The 15,938-nt window shown below is 48.9% G+C and overlaps 1 protein-coding gene across 1 annotated transcript in view; it reads right to left on the bottom strand.

Annotated features, from left to right (window-relative positions):
• The window catches only part of WWC3 (WWC family member 3), a 101,858-nt gene that overhangs the window by 13,709 nt on the left and 72,211 nt on the right, over window positions 1–15,938 (bottom strand). The window contains 9 exon segments of the mRNA XM_019746296.2: window positions 867–1,018; window positions 1,942–2,172; window positions 3,371–3,563; window positions 4,618–4,704; window positions 5,422–5,496; window positions 6,252–6,372; window positions 11,463–12,028; window positions 12,898–12,987; window positions 13,439–13,681. Of these exon segments, the coding sequence (XP_019601855.2) occupies window positions 867–1,018; window positions 1,942–2,172; window positions 3,371–3,563; window positions 4,618–4,704; window positions 5,422–5,496; window positions 6,252–6,372; window positions 11,463–12,028; window positions 12,898–12,987; window positions 13,439–13,681 (1,758 nt within the window).

The following is a 15,938-nucleotide window of genomic DNA, read 5'->3' as shown; positions in this document are numbered from 1 at the left end:
CCCTCCCCCTCGGCCATGTACTTCCGCACACTAAAAGAAATTCCTTTCCCAAATGAATTTAGGGAAGGCTACAGGAAGAAGCAGGGAGCTCTGGAAATATGATGCTCTTTACGGAAAAACGTAAAGCAATATGAACATGCCTCCGGAAAGGGTGAGACGGAAACCAGCTCACTCAAGGTGCTGGCCATCTGAATTATTTCTCTCAGACACGCGAGGCTGTAACCAGTTAAGGGTTTCCCAACAGGCTGCTCCAGGTCAAAAGGAAAGGCACATCGCATGGTCCCATTTAGATGAAATGCCCAGACTAGGCGAATCCGTAGAGACAGCGATGAAATTAGTGGTTGCCAGGGGCTGAGGGCAGGAGGAATGGGGGTGACTGCTAATGGAGATGGGATTTCTTTTTGGCATGATGAAAACTGATTGTGGTGATGGTGGCACAACTCTGTGACTATACTAAAAACCCCCGAATTGTCCACTTTAAATGGGTGAATTATATAGCAGGTAGATTATATGTCGATAAAGCTGTTAAAAAAACCTTAAAGTGACCTTATTGTCTTCGATCCTGGCAGAGGGGAGTCATTCAGGAGTCCCACTCTTTAAGAGAAATTCCAGAACAGAAGAAGGTGCAAAGCCTGCTCGGACAGCAGGGGACAGAGGTCAGAGTGGTGCCCTCATCCAGATCAGCGTTCAATTCTCCGGGAGGCTCCTGACTTCCCTGAAGAGTCGCCCAGCAACATTCTAAGAGGTGTGAGCGAGGAAAGCAACTTGCACCCAAAGATGCAGCTCTTGCCAGAGAGCCAGGGCTGCCTAAGTGGCTGTCTTGCCCCCAAGACATGAGCCATCTCCGGCCGTTCCCGGAGCCTTACCGCTCAGACACGGCCTCGGCCTGCTCTTCCTTCCGCTCCATCTCCAGGATCTCCTCCTCCGTGTACTCCAGCTTCACCCGCTCCTCGGCCAGCTCTCTCTCGACTGCCTGCAGCTGGGCTGTGGTTCTAGCCAGCAGCACTGTCACAGAGTCCTGTGAGAGGAGAGGGACATTTCTGAAAACCAGCGCCGACTGACAGCTTTGGGAGGCAAAGCAGGGCGCTCCCTTCCTCCAGGCTGGTGGCAGTCCTCAGCGGCTCTTCAGTGGGAAGAAATGCAGCCCACTGTCAACAGCGAGACAAGAACTCGGCCTTTCCATGTATCTCTGAAGGCTCAAATTTAAAAACAACCAGGGCGCCATTCACGATCACAAATACGTGCATTAAAAACACTACCATGTGGCCAAGACATGGAAACAACCAAAATGCCCTTCGATAGATGAATGGATGAAGAAGTTGTGGTATATATACACAATGGAATACTATTCAGCAGTAAGAAAAGGTGATATAGGAACATTTGTGACAACATGGATGGATCTTGAGAGTATAATGCTAAGCGAAATAAGTCAGAAAAAGCAGAGAACCATGTGATTTCACTGGTATGTGGTATATAAACCAAAAACAACAAAAGAACAAGACAAACAAATGAGAAACAGAAACTCATAGACACAGTCAATAGTTTAGTGGTTACCAGAGGGTAAGGGGGGCGGGGGGTGGGGGGTGGGAGATGAGGGTAAGGGGGATCGAATATATGGTGATGGAAGGAGAACTGACTCTGGGTGATGAACACACAATGGGATTTATAGATGATGTAATACAGAATTGTACACCTGAAATCTATGTAATTTTACTAACAATTGTCACCCCAATAAATTTAAAAAATAAATTAAAAAAACAAACAAACACACACACTACCATGAATGGCCACGCGCGTTCCACGTTAACTAGTTCCCTTGAAACTGCTTCTTCACCACCATGTTCCAAGACTAAGCCTACATAGATGCTTCCTAGACATGACTTCGCCCAGTAAAAACCAGGAAAGCAGGAGTGAGCTGCCCCGTAGGCCAGGCATACGCACCGTCTTCCAGGCAGTGGTGGTGGCAGTGGTGGTGGCAGTGGTGGCGGCAGCAGCAGCAGCGGCGGCGGCAGCAGTGTGCGCGGGGTCCCGGGTGCCGCTTTCCCCGGCCCGCTCCCTCTCCCTCTCCCTCGCCCTGGGTGGCTCCGGGCTGGTGAACACCTGGACCGAGTACCAGCGCAGCTGCATTTCACTTGGACCATCACAGTCAGCCAAGTTAATTTGAGCTATGCCCTGTTAAAAAAAAAAAAAGAACAGGCACTGAGTGAGGTTACCTTAACAAGCAACAGGAGTGTAAAACATCAAGGTCAACCTTCAATCTTCACCAGAAAGGATGTGAAATGTTTCACTGCTATTCGAAGGACTGCAGTATAATGAACATGGTCACAGAGGATCCTAATGGGGGCAGCTCTTCCGCTGCTTGTTCAGCCCAATCAGAAACTGCTAGAAGGGGAACAGGGGCGGAGAACGGACAACCTGGATTGGCAAGTCAGGCTCAGGGTCTGCCAGTTGATGAGCTGCTGATGCTGCCAGGAATTTTTGAAATCAGAGTGGCCTAGCTGAACTCTGCAATCTCAGATCTGCTGCTGAGGGGGCGGGAAAGGGGGCAAAATTCCAACCCTGGAAAGAAACCAGCCTGGCTTCCAAGTGCTGGCCAACCAGTGGATGGCTGCAATTCTACAGACAAACTGCTGACTCACCTGCTTCCAGGGTTGCCAGATAAAATATAGGGCATCCTGGTAAATCTGGATTTCAAATAAACAATGGGCTTTTAAAAAGTATAAGTATGTCCCAATATTGCACGGGCCATACTCATACTACAAAGTATCCATAGTTTATTTGAAATTCAAATTTAATGACCATCCAGTATTTTTATTTGCCAAATTTGTCAACCTTACTTAGTTCCCTCCACTGAAAATGGAGAAAATTTAGAAGCTGTAGCATAGGAGTTTTGCAAGTATTATTTGATATATTTAAGGGACAAAACATGTAGCAAGATAACTGCTTTTATTATCCCTTTCTGTACTCTAGGTTACAGAGACCTAAACGTAATACAACAATTTCTAAGCAACCCACCACAGGAAAAAGGAGGGGGAGGGGAGACGGGGAGAGAGGGAGAGGGAGGGAGGGGGGGAGAGAGAGAGAGAGAGAGAGAGAGAGAGAGAGAGAGAGAGAGACAAAGAAAGCAGAGTGAAAAGCAGAAAGACAAACAAAAGAAGACAGCGAGACTAAGAAAGAAAGAGAATGACAAAAGAAGGAGGGATAAAGAAGGACAAAGAAAGAAAGGCAGAGGAGGGAGGGAGAGAGACAAAGCAAGGCTGATGGAAACACAAAGAAAGGAAGGACAGAGGCAGGGAAGGGAAGAAGAAAGGAAGTGTGTGTGGGGAGGGAGGAAGAAGAGGGGGGGCTGTCATGTGTGCACCCGTCATACCAGCAGTTCCTCCTGCAGCTGCGGGTTCACTGAACACACATATAATTGAAGGGACTTCAACGTCAGCATGCTTGAATGCACAGGGATTCTGAAAACGTCATTAAATACCAGCGGGGCCTGGAATTCCACAGCCTTGGAGCAGTAAGTGTCAGGCGTGCCGGAGTCCAGCGGTGGCAAATAGACTCGGATGTGTCTGGAGGCAAAGAGGGGAGGAAGAAGCAGACACAGTAAGGCTAGTGACAGATAGGCACGACAACACACCCGAACATGCGTACATATATGCACGTATGTTCCCCTCTTTGGATGCCCATGGGCCGAACTATAAAGTCTTCTGGAGAAAGTCCTTTTCTCAATGACGAGTAAGCCCCAGGAAGTTATGTGCCCCTGGCGATGAGGGGAAAAACCCACCGACAAAGAGACCGACTTCAAAGGCAGCAGTTAGGACTTGAGGGGGGTCAAACAGGGGTCCCGCTGTCCCATCTCTTGGGGAAGACAGCTGTACTGGTCTCCGCAAGGCCCCTTGGCTCTCTCTTCAAGTCCTGCCTCCCCTCTCAGGCTGGCTGTCCTGCCCTCTGCCCCGCACAGAGGGCAGCCACAGGAGAGGCTCAAGCTCTGGTAAACGCGCCAACTCCATCGGGGGCGAGCAAACTCCCAGGGGAAGCCCTCAGCCACTTCAACCCAGGCTGCTTCCAAGGCCTTTCGAAGACCAGCTTATGAAGACTCATGGAGGAAAGGGTGCCCTCGGGCTTGAAAGCACCATTACAGGGGTGCTCGCCCACCTGGGTAACCAGGGCCCTCTTTCGGGCACCCACCTCGAACTGTGGAGCTCACAGAGGTAGTGCCTCCCACTGGTGACAACTTAGATTTCCTTCTTGCCTCAGACAAGGACCCCTGATCCCAGGCACCTCTTCGGATCAGAGCGGATGCCACTTCGTCACCACCCAGCCCCATGACCAGGAAGGACTTTACAAGCCCAAATGCGGCCAATGACGGGGACGTGGCACTTTCTCAGCATCACCGTAGCACATAACGAGCCCGGTTCCATTAATCGTCTGCGTCAAATAATAAAGCAGACTTTTTTTAAAAAAACTTACAGTCCTTTCTATTTCAGACAGACACTCCCTGGTTTTATTGTACATTCAGGTTCCAAAACAGTCATTTCCCCAACCCAGACTGCCAAGCGGAGCCGGCCAGAGAGCGGAGCGGTGTGCAGGAGGCCAGAGACAGTTGCCAGCATGGGAGCTTACATTTTGCAGCCGTCCTTCACGACCAGCCTGGCAAAGTTCTTCAGTTGGAGCACGTTCACGAGGAGACATTCGCTGGCACTGTCGTGCCTGGGAAGGAAAACGCACCTTCACAGACTGCACGTTCCCCGCGGTGGCCCTCCACTGAGCGGGGCACATGTGCATGTCTGGAGATATTTTCTACAGTCATGACTGGGGGGCAGGGGTGCTACCGGCATCTCGTGGCTGGACACCAGAGATGCTGCCCCACATCCTACAGTGCACAGCATAGCCCCCAGAACAAAGAACAATCCGGTCCCAAATGTCACTAGTGCCAACACTGAGAAACAGTCGACTGGAATGACAAGAGCAAGAGAAAAACAGTGGGACGCACACGTCCTGCCTCGCTGGCCTGAGCACTGTGAGTCACCACCTTCCCTGAAACTAACTAGAAACCAGGAAGCTGCGTGTTGCAAACCAGCTGGCTACTCACTCTGGAGAGCAGAACCAACTCCACACAGAAATGTGTGATGCCTTCCCCAAGAGGCCCACCTCACATCTGGTGCCCCTGCGTGACGGCCCTGAACCCCCCTCCATGAGGTGACGGTTCCCAGCGGTGACTCTCAGTGTTGCAGGACGGGGATGCAGCTGCTCTTTCCCATCTCTCCTTGCCGCCACCTCTGTCCCCTCACTTGAGATGGCGGTAGTGGGCTCCGGGCATCCAGGCCAGGGAGCAGAGCCCAGATCACATGGGCCCCTCCATCCCTCCCGGCCTGCACGTGGAACTCTGAGTTGCTGGCTGGTCCCCAAGGAGTCTTCTGTACTCACCAAAATCCAACGTGGATCTGGGGCCCTTCCACAGCACACGTGTCTCCGTGGGCAGACTCGTCAGCGTCTTCACTCCTGAGCACAACCAGAAAGTCACCGGGTTACTCCACGGTCAACTGATGACCGCAGGTTTTGCCAAGCTCTCTCATGGTAGGCGGTTTCGGACTGAGAAGAGCTTTATTAAATTGCGACATAAGTAAATAAGTTCGTGAAGTGAATGAATGGTCACAGAAGGTCCCTGGGTCCATGCCACAGCTCACTGGGTACCTGCCTATAAGCCGTCCTGCTCTTAGAAAATAACTTTGTATACCTTTCAAAACCCAATATGATATTCAGGGCCAAGTTCACAAATGAACTTTGAAACAGTTTGTAATAAGTGAGATGAAACAGTGACATCGAAGATCCCAAATAAAAACCACACCCCAACCCCAAAAGGTGCTTTTCATTGCAAAGCAAGTCCTCTAGCTAAGGGAGTGAGGGAGGGGGAGAGGGAGGAAATGCCTTTCTAACCGTCCTTTCTAGAAAAGCAGGTCTCTCTCCTACAACGAGTCTCCTTTTCCAGCTCTACTGGAGGGCTTAAGCCCTAAACCAACCAGGGCCAGAGAGAGAAGTCGTTCTAGAGCCTGGAACGAGGGCCAGCATTCGAACACCACACACAAGCCAGAGGAATTTTCCTTGCAGGTTGCTGAGGCCCAGCCGCCCAAGTGGAGAGAAGCCAGGAAAAGATCCTACCCCTGGGTACACAGCAAGTCCAGCACCTAGACATGTCGCTGTGGGTAACACTGGGGGGGCTGCTTGGGGAGAAGGGCATCATAAGGTCCGCGTCTAACCTTTTGGCGGGAGGTTCAAATACCCCGCTATCGCTTGCTAGCGAATAATCTGACAGGCACTTCGAGACGCGGCGCGCTCTCCTCTCCAACCTCTTGGCGCTGTCTTCTCGAAGAGTCACTGCTACAAATAAGAGAGACACCGGGGTCAGCGGGAGACAGCACCGGAAGCCAGGGACCTTGGTGTGGACGTTTAAACACACTGCACTCAACTCTGTTTCATATTGAAAAGTTGAGGAAATAGACTCCTGGCTACTTCTTTCAAAGTTCCTTAAACTGTCATAAATCTCTTTTCACCTCCTAAATGAAATCACAGAACATAAGATGATGGTGGGGAGCCCCTTCGCATGGCACTTTGAGAGACTGCCATACTCAAAAGACTGGGAAAGAAATGTTACCCCAAATGCAGACAGCAGCTGTGCTCTCCAAGTGGGGAGATAGGGGTCTTTTTCATTTCCTTCGTTATGCTGTTTGGTACTTTCCATATTTTACACAATAAGCATACTAGTGTTTTATAATCAGAAGACAGAATTTTTTTAAATTATCCAAATAAACCCTAACAAAATGCAGTGACTTACGTAAGTCAGAGGACACCGTTGAGCCTAAACTCTGCCCTTGAAAACACCTCCTTGAACCATCTGTCTATCTAATTGCACTGTCCTCCTCAGCAGCCCAGATCTGCTTCCAGAATTGCTTTCCAGGGGTTAGAAAGCTACCATTACCAGGCAGCTGATTTCTGTCTCCTATCTTTTCAATGAAGAAGCCAAAGAGAACCATTGACAGCTTTCCTTTTACCATGTCATCAACTTTCTACTCCTTCCCTCAAAGCAACAAGTTCCCTTTAATAAGAGTGTAATGCTGAGTGAAATAAGTCAGACAGAAAAAGCAGAGAACCATGTGATTTCACTGATATGTGGTATATAAACCAAAAACAGCAAAAGAACAAGACAAATAAAAAACTCATAGACACGGACAATAGTTTAGTGGTTACCAGAGGGTAAGGGGGGTGGGGGGTGGGAGATGAGGGTAAAGGGGATCAAATATATGGTGATGGAAGGAGAACTGACTGGGTGGTGAACACACAATGGGATTTATAGATGATGTAATACAGAATTGTACACCTGAAATCTATGTAACTTTACTAACAATTGTCACCCCAATAAACTTTTAAAAATAAATTTTAAAAAATTTTTAAAAAAAGACAAAAAACAATGAAAACAGGCACATCGTCTTCCTATGTATGTGTGAGTAGGCACACGGGAGCCTCGACACTTTCCAGAAAGGGTACGAGGTTAGAGTAAGGGACTAAAACATGCAGCTCCGGCCGAGGCTTCCTCTCAAGTCGGGATGCCTCCTGTGAATAACCCAGGTCGTTCGTCTTTTTTGTGCTTTTCTTTGGCCATATAAGCTCTAGAAATTGAAAATCTATACACTTGTGCATCCCCAAGTTCAGGGACATGGCAAGTCCACCGCTGACCATCTCTCTTTTCCAGCAAATTATGATTCACACACCAATTATGTCCACACACATGAAACAACACGAAATAGGGCTGTGGCCTCGGGTCTGCAGGGCCAGGCCTGGAGGCTACCAGCTTCTCCTCCGCTGAGGGTCAGAAGCCGCTGCCATTCTGGGGTGGCCGGAGGCACACGCTCAGACATGTCATCACAGAACCCCTCAGTGTGCTGCACGGATCCCCAGCAAATGAAAGTGCCACTTCCCTCCCCAGCACGGACACTCGCACGGCTCCTAGACATGGCCTCCCATTCCTTTAAGGAAATAGCACCATGCACACCCCTCAGTACTTCCAGGTAACCCGATGCTGCAACTCTAACAAAGTATCTCTCTCACAGCAAGGAAGGCCGATGAAGAGAGAAAGGAAGTGAAGGAATTCATCCTCCGTGAGCCCAGGCTCAGTCACTGCATTCACGGAGCCACTGGAAGCAGAGCTGATGAACGGCAGTACCGTCAGCAGTTGCCCTGGGTGAGCAAAAACGCACAGTAGACCCCACGCTCCACACCCAAGCCACTGGCTTTCAGGCTTCAAGGCAACGAGACGACTGTGGAGGGCAACGCCAAAGTCAGGAACAAACCACCTTCCACACATTCATTTTTAAAATCTCTGACCTTTTCATCATTAAACACAGACAGACAGACAGACAGACAGACAGACAGACACTGACACCTGAGGACAAAAACACTACTTGGCAAAAAGGAGGAAAGTACAATGAAAATCACACTGTAGGCCAAGGTGTCAACTGCCATATTAAAATAATAAAAGCCATTAAGTGTCTGGGGAATAAATATATAGAAGAATAAACACTTCAAGCTTTTAGAAAAGTTCTTACACAACTGTAGTAGGCATGATGAATATTAATACTGAAATAATAATTACGGTAATTGTTGAACCACATTCAAGTACAGCTGTGAGATATGCCCTCCTTGGCCACACCCCAACCATCCTAAATACACTGGTTCATTCCACAAAGGTGTACCAGAGCCTGGCCAACAAGGTGAAGGAGTAGTCCAAGGTCACTTACAGTGAGTGTTTCTGTCGTGCCGCATGAGAAAAGATAAAAAAAGAAAGCACAAAGTGAAAAACACTGAAGAATTTAAGCCAACAATTTTAAACAGAGTATGACTATAATAAAAACAATATTTTCATAGATTATCAAGATTGTCATAGATTTAGATTAGCAAATACCATTGGGAAATAAAAATTGGAAAGGATTTCAAAGTGATGACACATTTGACTTTTAAAATCCAGAGAAGATAAAACTACAGTAAAAATGTGAAAAATGTTAAAGATTAGAGTCCATTGCCCAACTCGCCTGTAACTACCTTCTGTCCCCTCAAGACTGATTGAAAACACAACGGAAGAAATTATTCCTAGGGCTTGCCTTGTAGGTTTGGACAACTTTGAATTTTATCTTACTAAAATGTTATCTAAGGGAAACTTGCCTGAGGTCAAACTTAGCCTGTACTGTTCCTAGCCGGACTGGAATGGAAAGTCAGAGGAAACTATGTGACCTTGGGCATCACAAGTGAAGGGCTGGGGAACATAATGAGTGCTAAGATCCTCACCAGCTACAGTGACTCTGGGCTCAGGCATTCCCACAAGCATAAAGGGAAGCAAGGAGTCACCCTGTGCCCATGCCTGAAGCTGGTTACCCAGCCCAGCCCTCTGCCAGCACCCACCAGGACCCATTCACTGAGTCAATTATTTCTCTTTTGTTAAGGACCCAGGTCAACTGACGTTATACACGAACGCACCACCAGGTGGCAGTATCTGACAGCAGCATATGCAAATTACCTCTCAGTCCAAGAAGTCTGAAGCATTATAACGTCGGCCACAAAGTGGCAAGGAAAAATGAAGAATTAAGGATCAGAAATTAGGTCAACTCTTGTTCCCACCCTGTCTTTCCCTTGGCCTAAAAGGGCCCTTGAGCCTTGTGTGGATTTTCTGCATAGTGAGACTGAGTCTTGTATCTCGACCTTTAAAGAGAAGTTGACATGGGGGCGGGGGCACTGAGAAAGTAAGCTTAAGCAACAACAGATGTGCAATTCGGTCCTTATTTTGTATTTCCTTGTTTATGAAGGGAGTAAACATGGAGCACTGAACTTGTGATTATAAAGAAGAACAAAGAGAATGAAGGTCACCTGTATATGTGAATTGCAGAAACACGTTATCTGGTGATATGAAAGGTATGTTTGCAAACACAGAAGGTAAGACACCAACATGACAGAGATGCCAAAAAGCCCCAGGGCTGCCTCTAACATGACGGATCTCTGGTTAAACGTGTAAGTGTTCACAGAGACTATTATTTTGTATCTGTAATAACCGGCATGGTTATATATATAAAAAATTCATGGATAACAGAATGGTGGTGAATGGAAGAGCCCATAAAGATCACCTCGTTCAAGGGCAGGGAAGCTAAGACTCCAGCCACATCCAGGGATGCTTTCAAGGTCACTCAGCTAGCAAATCAACAGGGCAGGGAACAGAATCCGGGTCCCTAAGCTCCTAGTCCGAAGCCGTCTCCACTCCACCACACTGCTTTTGTATTTACGTTTTCTTTCTACCCTTTGCTGCTAAATTACTCAACAGTACATGCCCAGGATTTCTCACCCTCAGCACCACTGACCTTTTGGCTGGATCATTCTGTGGTGGGGCTGTCCTGTGCACTGCAGGGCGTTCAGCAGCAACTGCAGTCACCACCCACTAGATGCCAGTAGCACCTCCCCGCCAACCCCCTCAGTGTGACCACCAAAAATGTCTCCCGACATTGCCAAGTGTCTCCCAGGGGACAAAACGTGCCTGGTTGAGATCCACTATGCTATACAAATTACCTAGTGCTCTCCTAACGGAATGTCTCAAGCAGTTTTGCTGTGCAAATACAATTAAATGGGCCGAACTTCAGGAATGGGAGGACTTGTTCTCAATCCTCTTTCAAGCCTGAGAAAGTTCAAGTTGCTGGCGGTTGCCTCAAAAAAGCACCTGGGGTCAAGAGGAGAAGGGTTGAAGCCAGGCCCTGCTTTGTGCACAAGCCATCAGCTGGAATATTCTCCAGAACAGCAGTTTGGTTTTCCACGTGGGCTACAGGCTAAATTAGCACCGGCCGGGTAGATGAAGTTCCCCGTGGTTACATGTTTCTTGATTTGAAGACCAGAGAAACGGATCCGGTAGAAATGACTGGTGCTTACTGGCATGTCTTTTGAAATTCTGCCAATTATTTTCACTTACACTTTTGATAGAATTATGTCCTTGTAAACTACAAGGACAAAGGATGAAGAGATAAGTCATGGGGACAAAGGAAGTAGAGATTTCCGCTGGGCTACAGCAGACAGTGGTCCCCGTGCTAGTCTGAGGCGGTGCACACAGAATATTCCATCTGGACACGCCCTGGAGAGTTTCCTGAGACCCTAGCACCTGTCTGTTAGCCTCTGAATGTGGAAGGCTCTGCAGTTCCTCCCCTCCTTTTCACCAATTAAGCACATCCGGAAAACAAGCCAAATACCTGGGAAAGACTCCTTTGCCAATTTCAATGACCTTTCTAGGACACAGGCCGGAAGCACCCACATGACAAGCAGGCCAGAGCTCTTCCTCTTCCTAGCAACAGCCCGAAATTCAAAGCTGGCGATGTAACTGAAGAGCCAGCTGGATTTAGTGGAATGGCACCAGACCAGGAAAACTCACAGGATTTGTCAGTACTTACTTGTGCCCGTGGGAGCGGCAGCCACTTGGGGTCCTCGCTCGCGAGGTCCTTCCCTGTCCGCGGGGAATGTGTGCGGCTGAAAGGATGCCGTGCCCGGCGAGTCTTCATCCCCCAGGGCAGAGGCCTGAGCCCGGAGTCTGTCTAGGGCACCCAGGCCTGGCACCTCCAAACTGTCCCCCAATGGGGCCAAGGGCGAGTCGCGAGAGGCCGGGAGGAAGGGTGTGTCCAACGGCGAGCTCGGGGGAGACAGGGAGGACAGGGAGGAGCGGGAGGACAGGGACGCTAGGGACTGGGGCGTATCCAGGGAGCGCCTCTGCTTGTGGAAGCCCGTGGGGCCCGGAGGGTCTGAGAAGGGGGCATCTCGTGCCAGGGAGTCAAAGGGAATCAGATCAAAGCGCAGCAGCTGGCTGCACTCGGCGTCGGGTTTGTCGTACTGGGGCAGGCCGTAGATGTCGGTGAAGCTGACGGAGCTCAAGGAACCGCGGCTGGAGGCGAGGGAGCCCCGGCTGGAGGCCAGGGACCCGCGGCTGCTCCCCGAGGACACTGTCAGGGTGCTGGCAGACAGGCTGAAACGAGAGCACCCGCACCCTTAGGGAAAAGCAAGCAGCCTAAAGATGGGCGCGGGGCCCGCTGCTGACTGCAAAGCTGAGCTGCTAGTCTGTTCCACCAGGGAACAGAATCCTGCCTCATTCTCCATTAACCGGAGCACGTCTTTAAACACCTGCGAGCATTGTAAGGCTCCGTCCACTGCCAATAAGACTTCCTTTGTTTCTTTTGAATGTCGGAGAGAGCAGTGGTTAACATCAAGGAGTCATGCCTGAGTTCAAGGTCTAGCTCAAATGCGGCCGAGCTGAGTCCACGTGGTCAAGTTATTTGCCCTTTCCGAGCCTCCCACTTTCTCGCTGGGGGCTGTGACAAGAATAGTTCCTACCTCCCGGCACTCTTAGGACGGATAACTGAGAAAATCACACACAGAAAACCCTTACCATTATGCTTCACCGTACAGTAAGTACTTGAAAACAGGAGCTATTATTGAGCATCCAAATCTTATTTTAAAACATCCATATCCTTTCAGAAAAAAACCCCAAAATAAAAATGTCCGTGTGCACATATGTAGATGGATATACACACTTCTGAAGCTGTGAATTACAAAATCCTTGGGTAAATTTGACTTCAGACTTGTTATTTTGCAGCCAAATTTGGTTCTCCTCATATTCCTTTATTATATATTAGCAGCTCCTCTTAAAATATATATGTACACAATTCCAGAATACTTTTCAATTCAGTCAATTGATTAGCTCACAAAAAATGAATTTTAAAATGTTTGTCTTTGGATGCATTTATTTTGAATTTGGAAGTCTTATTTTAAAAATAATTTTTACATGTCATTATAATATGATAATTAGATATAGTTTTATTGTTTCAAGTTACCTACCTTTTTAACTGGGACTGGAGATAGGATGTTAAACGGGTAGCTTCTTCCAGCTGCATAAGTAGACAATTTCTTTTTTCCTGAAGTAGAATCCTGTAGGTAAAAAAATAGTCCATTGGTGGATTTCAAAGACAGCAAGTGTATTCTCTTAACAAGAAAATTCAACCCTAAATCCCCCAAACGGATTTAGGTTTGAATGACTAAATTCTAGGTCATAAATGCCAAGATAACAGAGGCTGTTTTCGTTTTGCTTGAAAATGTACCACCCTGAATAGTACCTGATACACTGAAGCTCAATGCATGGGTATGGGGGAATGGGTGGGTGAACAGAATGGTGGGCAGTTGGGCGGACAGGTGGGTGGGCAATTGGCTGGACACATGAATGCACAGAAGGAAAGGCACACGCTCCTTCCACCTTCTCTCTGCTTAGTGAGGAAACAGGCCAGGCAGTAGCTCCCCTAAGCAAAAGCCTTCTCAGGCCATGTACAATGTAGCTTTCCAACTTGGTTCTTCACTAGAAGCGGGAAGCCTGGGAGCAGCCCACCTTTCCGTGGCACCCTGCACAGACGTGGCCCGGGCCCGCTGGATCTCCTCCTCCAAGCGCCTCCTCTCTTCCTCCAGCCGGGCCACGTCTTCTGCTGGTCTTCTCTGCTGGATGATGAGCTGCAGCTCTTGAAGCAGGGCTTCCTTCTCCTTGATGAGCTGCAGCCGGTCCTTGTCGGCCTCGGCCATGCCCGGCCAGGACTCACTATCAAGCTGGGCCAGCTGCTGCTGGATATTGGAGACTCTGCAAGAGATGAAGCCAGAAAAATCCATGAATTTCCAGATCATCTTCTCGTATTCTCAGCACCATCACCCTGATTCTAGAAACTCACTCTGCTAAGTAAATACTGAAATGATTGCACAAAAATGAAGGACTTAGAAACGATGGGTAAAAAGACGAAGCGGAAGTGCTTTGCATAAGCTCCCCTGGTCTGTAAGATCAGGGCGACAGTAACCTTACCGTGCTTGTTTCAAAGAACTGACAAAAGGGGCAGTTCTCCACACGCCCCTGTGCTTTCAGGGTCCTGCTTTCCTATGTGGTGCTGTCCTGGAGCAGGACGCAGCCAGCTCACTTGTGCCCATTCCCCCGTCATCACTAGCTCAACACCGCGGGACACACGACAGGTGCTTCTGGCTTCCTGCCTTCTCTGCCGAGCCTGACCACTAACACCGCCTCGAGAAAGTACCCAGAGAGAGAGGCACCCATGACTGCTTCTGAATGGAAACGCACCGGAGCCCTTGACTGTGTGAAATTCAAAAGGCCGTGCTGAGAGCAGACAGTCAACAAAAGTGGGATGCACAGCTAATCAACAGACACGCCAGCAAATGTACGGAAGAGGGAGCGTCAGCCCCGGTGAGAGAGGATGTGGCGTGAGGTAACCTGGGTGGGTGCAAACCAGTCAGCCTCACGAAATGCCAGCAGCGCCACCCTCAAGGTGCAAAAATACAGACTCTATTGTCATTTTCCATGTGCCTAAATTTCCACATTGGCTTGGCAAACACACTGCCCCACTTTTTGTGTCCTGAGGTGCTGGTGAATGAAGGCCGATTAAGTGAAGGAGACATTGCACATACTTTTAGCCCATCGTTTCGAAGCGGGAGTAGAATGTTTTTAAGTGCGGCTAAAGATGAGTGTTATGTTTCCGGGCAGAGACAAAGAATGCCAGACTCGCCCAGAACCCAGCACTGCAGGGGACAGAGGGTGGCACACATGCCCGAAAGCAAATCCAAGGGCTTCTCTGAGGTCACAGAGAGCTGTGCGGACAGGTAAGCAGCAGGTGCACACAGCCCAACAGCCGCTAAGGTGGGGGTCCCTGACCAGCAGGCATCACGGAGCGGGGCCACCCAGACCTGCTGACTGGGACACAATGGGGATAGGGCTGGGCAATGTGGGTCTGACAAGCCCTCCAGGCGCTTCTGATGTTTGCCTAAATTGGACACCCCCTGCTTTGGGCAGCCTGGCCTGGTGTGCAGGGTGCTGCTACTTGGCCCTGGAGTGCTTAGGGGCTGGCATTGGGCACCAGTGTGATGACCCTCACTAACACGGGAACGGCGGGAATGCTCCTGAGACTAGCCGGTCCCATGCCCAGGGTACACGGCACTAATCACCACTGTGCTCCCTGCAGATATGCCAATCAGCTGGCGCTGGTCCACGAGTTAGAGCCTGTCGGCCAGCCCTGCACCAAGTCGGGCTCCTCCCGGGACCAGTCAGCCTGGCTGGAGGACCGGGCAAGACTCCTTCTCCAAGTACCAAACCAATCAGAAAACCCAGAGTCGACAAGTTATAGTTGAAATGTACACATTTTACTCAAGTCCAATTCCCCAAGAAGGGAAAGAAAATAGTTGAACGTCAGTAGCTTTATTAGGCAAGTTCTTTTCTAACTTAAAACTAATTTCCTGAAAAAGTGTTGGAAAATGGTGCCAAATCATGTCACTGAACAAACTAATGACAGAGGCAGCTGAACAGGGTTAGGAATCCAACTGGGCCGAAGCGTCCACCTATGTCTAATTAGTGTAATTAAAATTTATAGCACTCATATAACCAAAGCCCAAGGAAAACACACTCCAAGCAGACCCATAAATAAGTTAGTGCCAAATCATACATTATACCCCATGAAATTTCTGGAACATTCCACCATAGACCAAGACAACTCAAAGGTAAGAAATAAACATAAAAGAGATGAACAACAATAAGCAAATCCATTGTGTGCTCATAACTGTTTTCCCACCTTATCTGACCCCCAGGAAGGCCTATCTGAGCACTGTCCGAGTTAGCAGGAAGACCTCGTAATAGGTATTCTCCTCCTACGTACACTACAAGCAGACCTGTTTTGAAAAGCACTCCTTTTGCGTGTTCTGACGTCTAGCAGTGAGATCAAGATTCCCTGTGAATTGGCCAGCTCCAGGTCAGCTGTCATTGCACAAGGATTCAAGTTGCTGAGGGACGCAGAAGATCCAATCCCAGGGAATCCTACTCTTTCCTGGAAAATCTCAAGTAACAT

The sequence above is a fragment of the Rhinolophus sinicus genome, chromosome X (assembly GCF_036562045.2).
Source record: "Rhinolophus sinicus isolate RSC01 chromosome X, ASM3656204v1, whole genome shotgun sequence".
Taxonomy (NCBI): Eukaryota; Metazoa; Chordata; class Mammalia; order Chiroptera; family Rhinolophidae; genus Rhinolophus; species Rhinolophus sinicus.
Note: the sequence above shows the minus strand (reverse complement) of the source record. Positions and strands in the feature narration are given on the sequence as shown.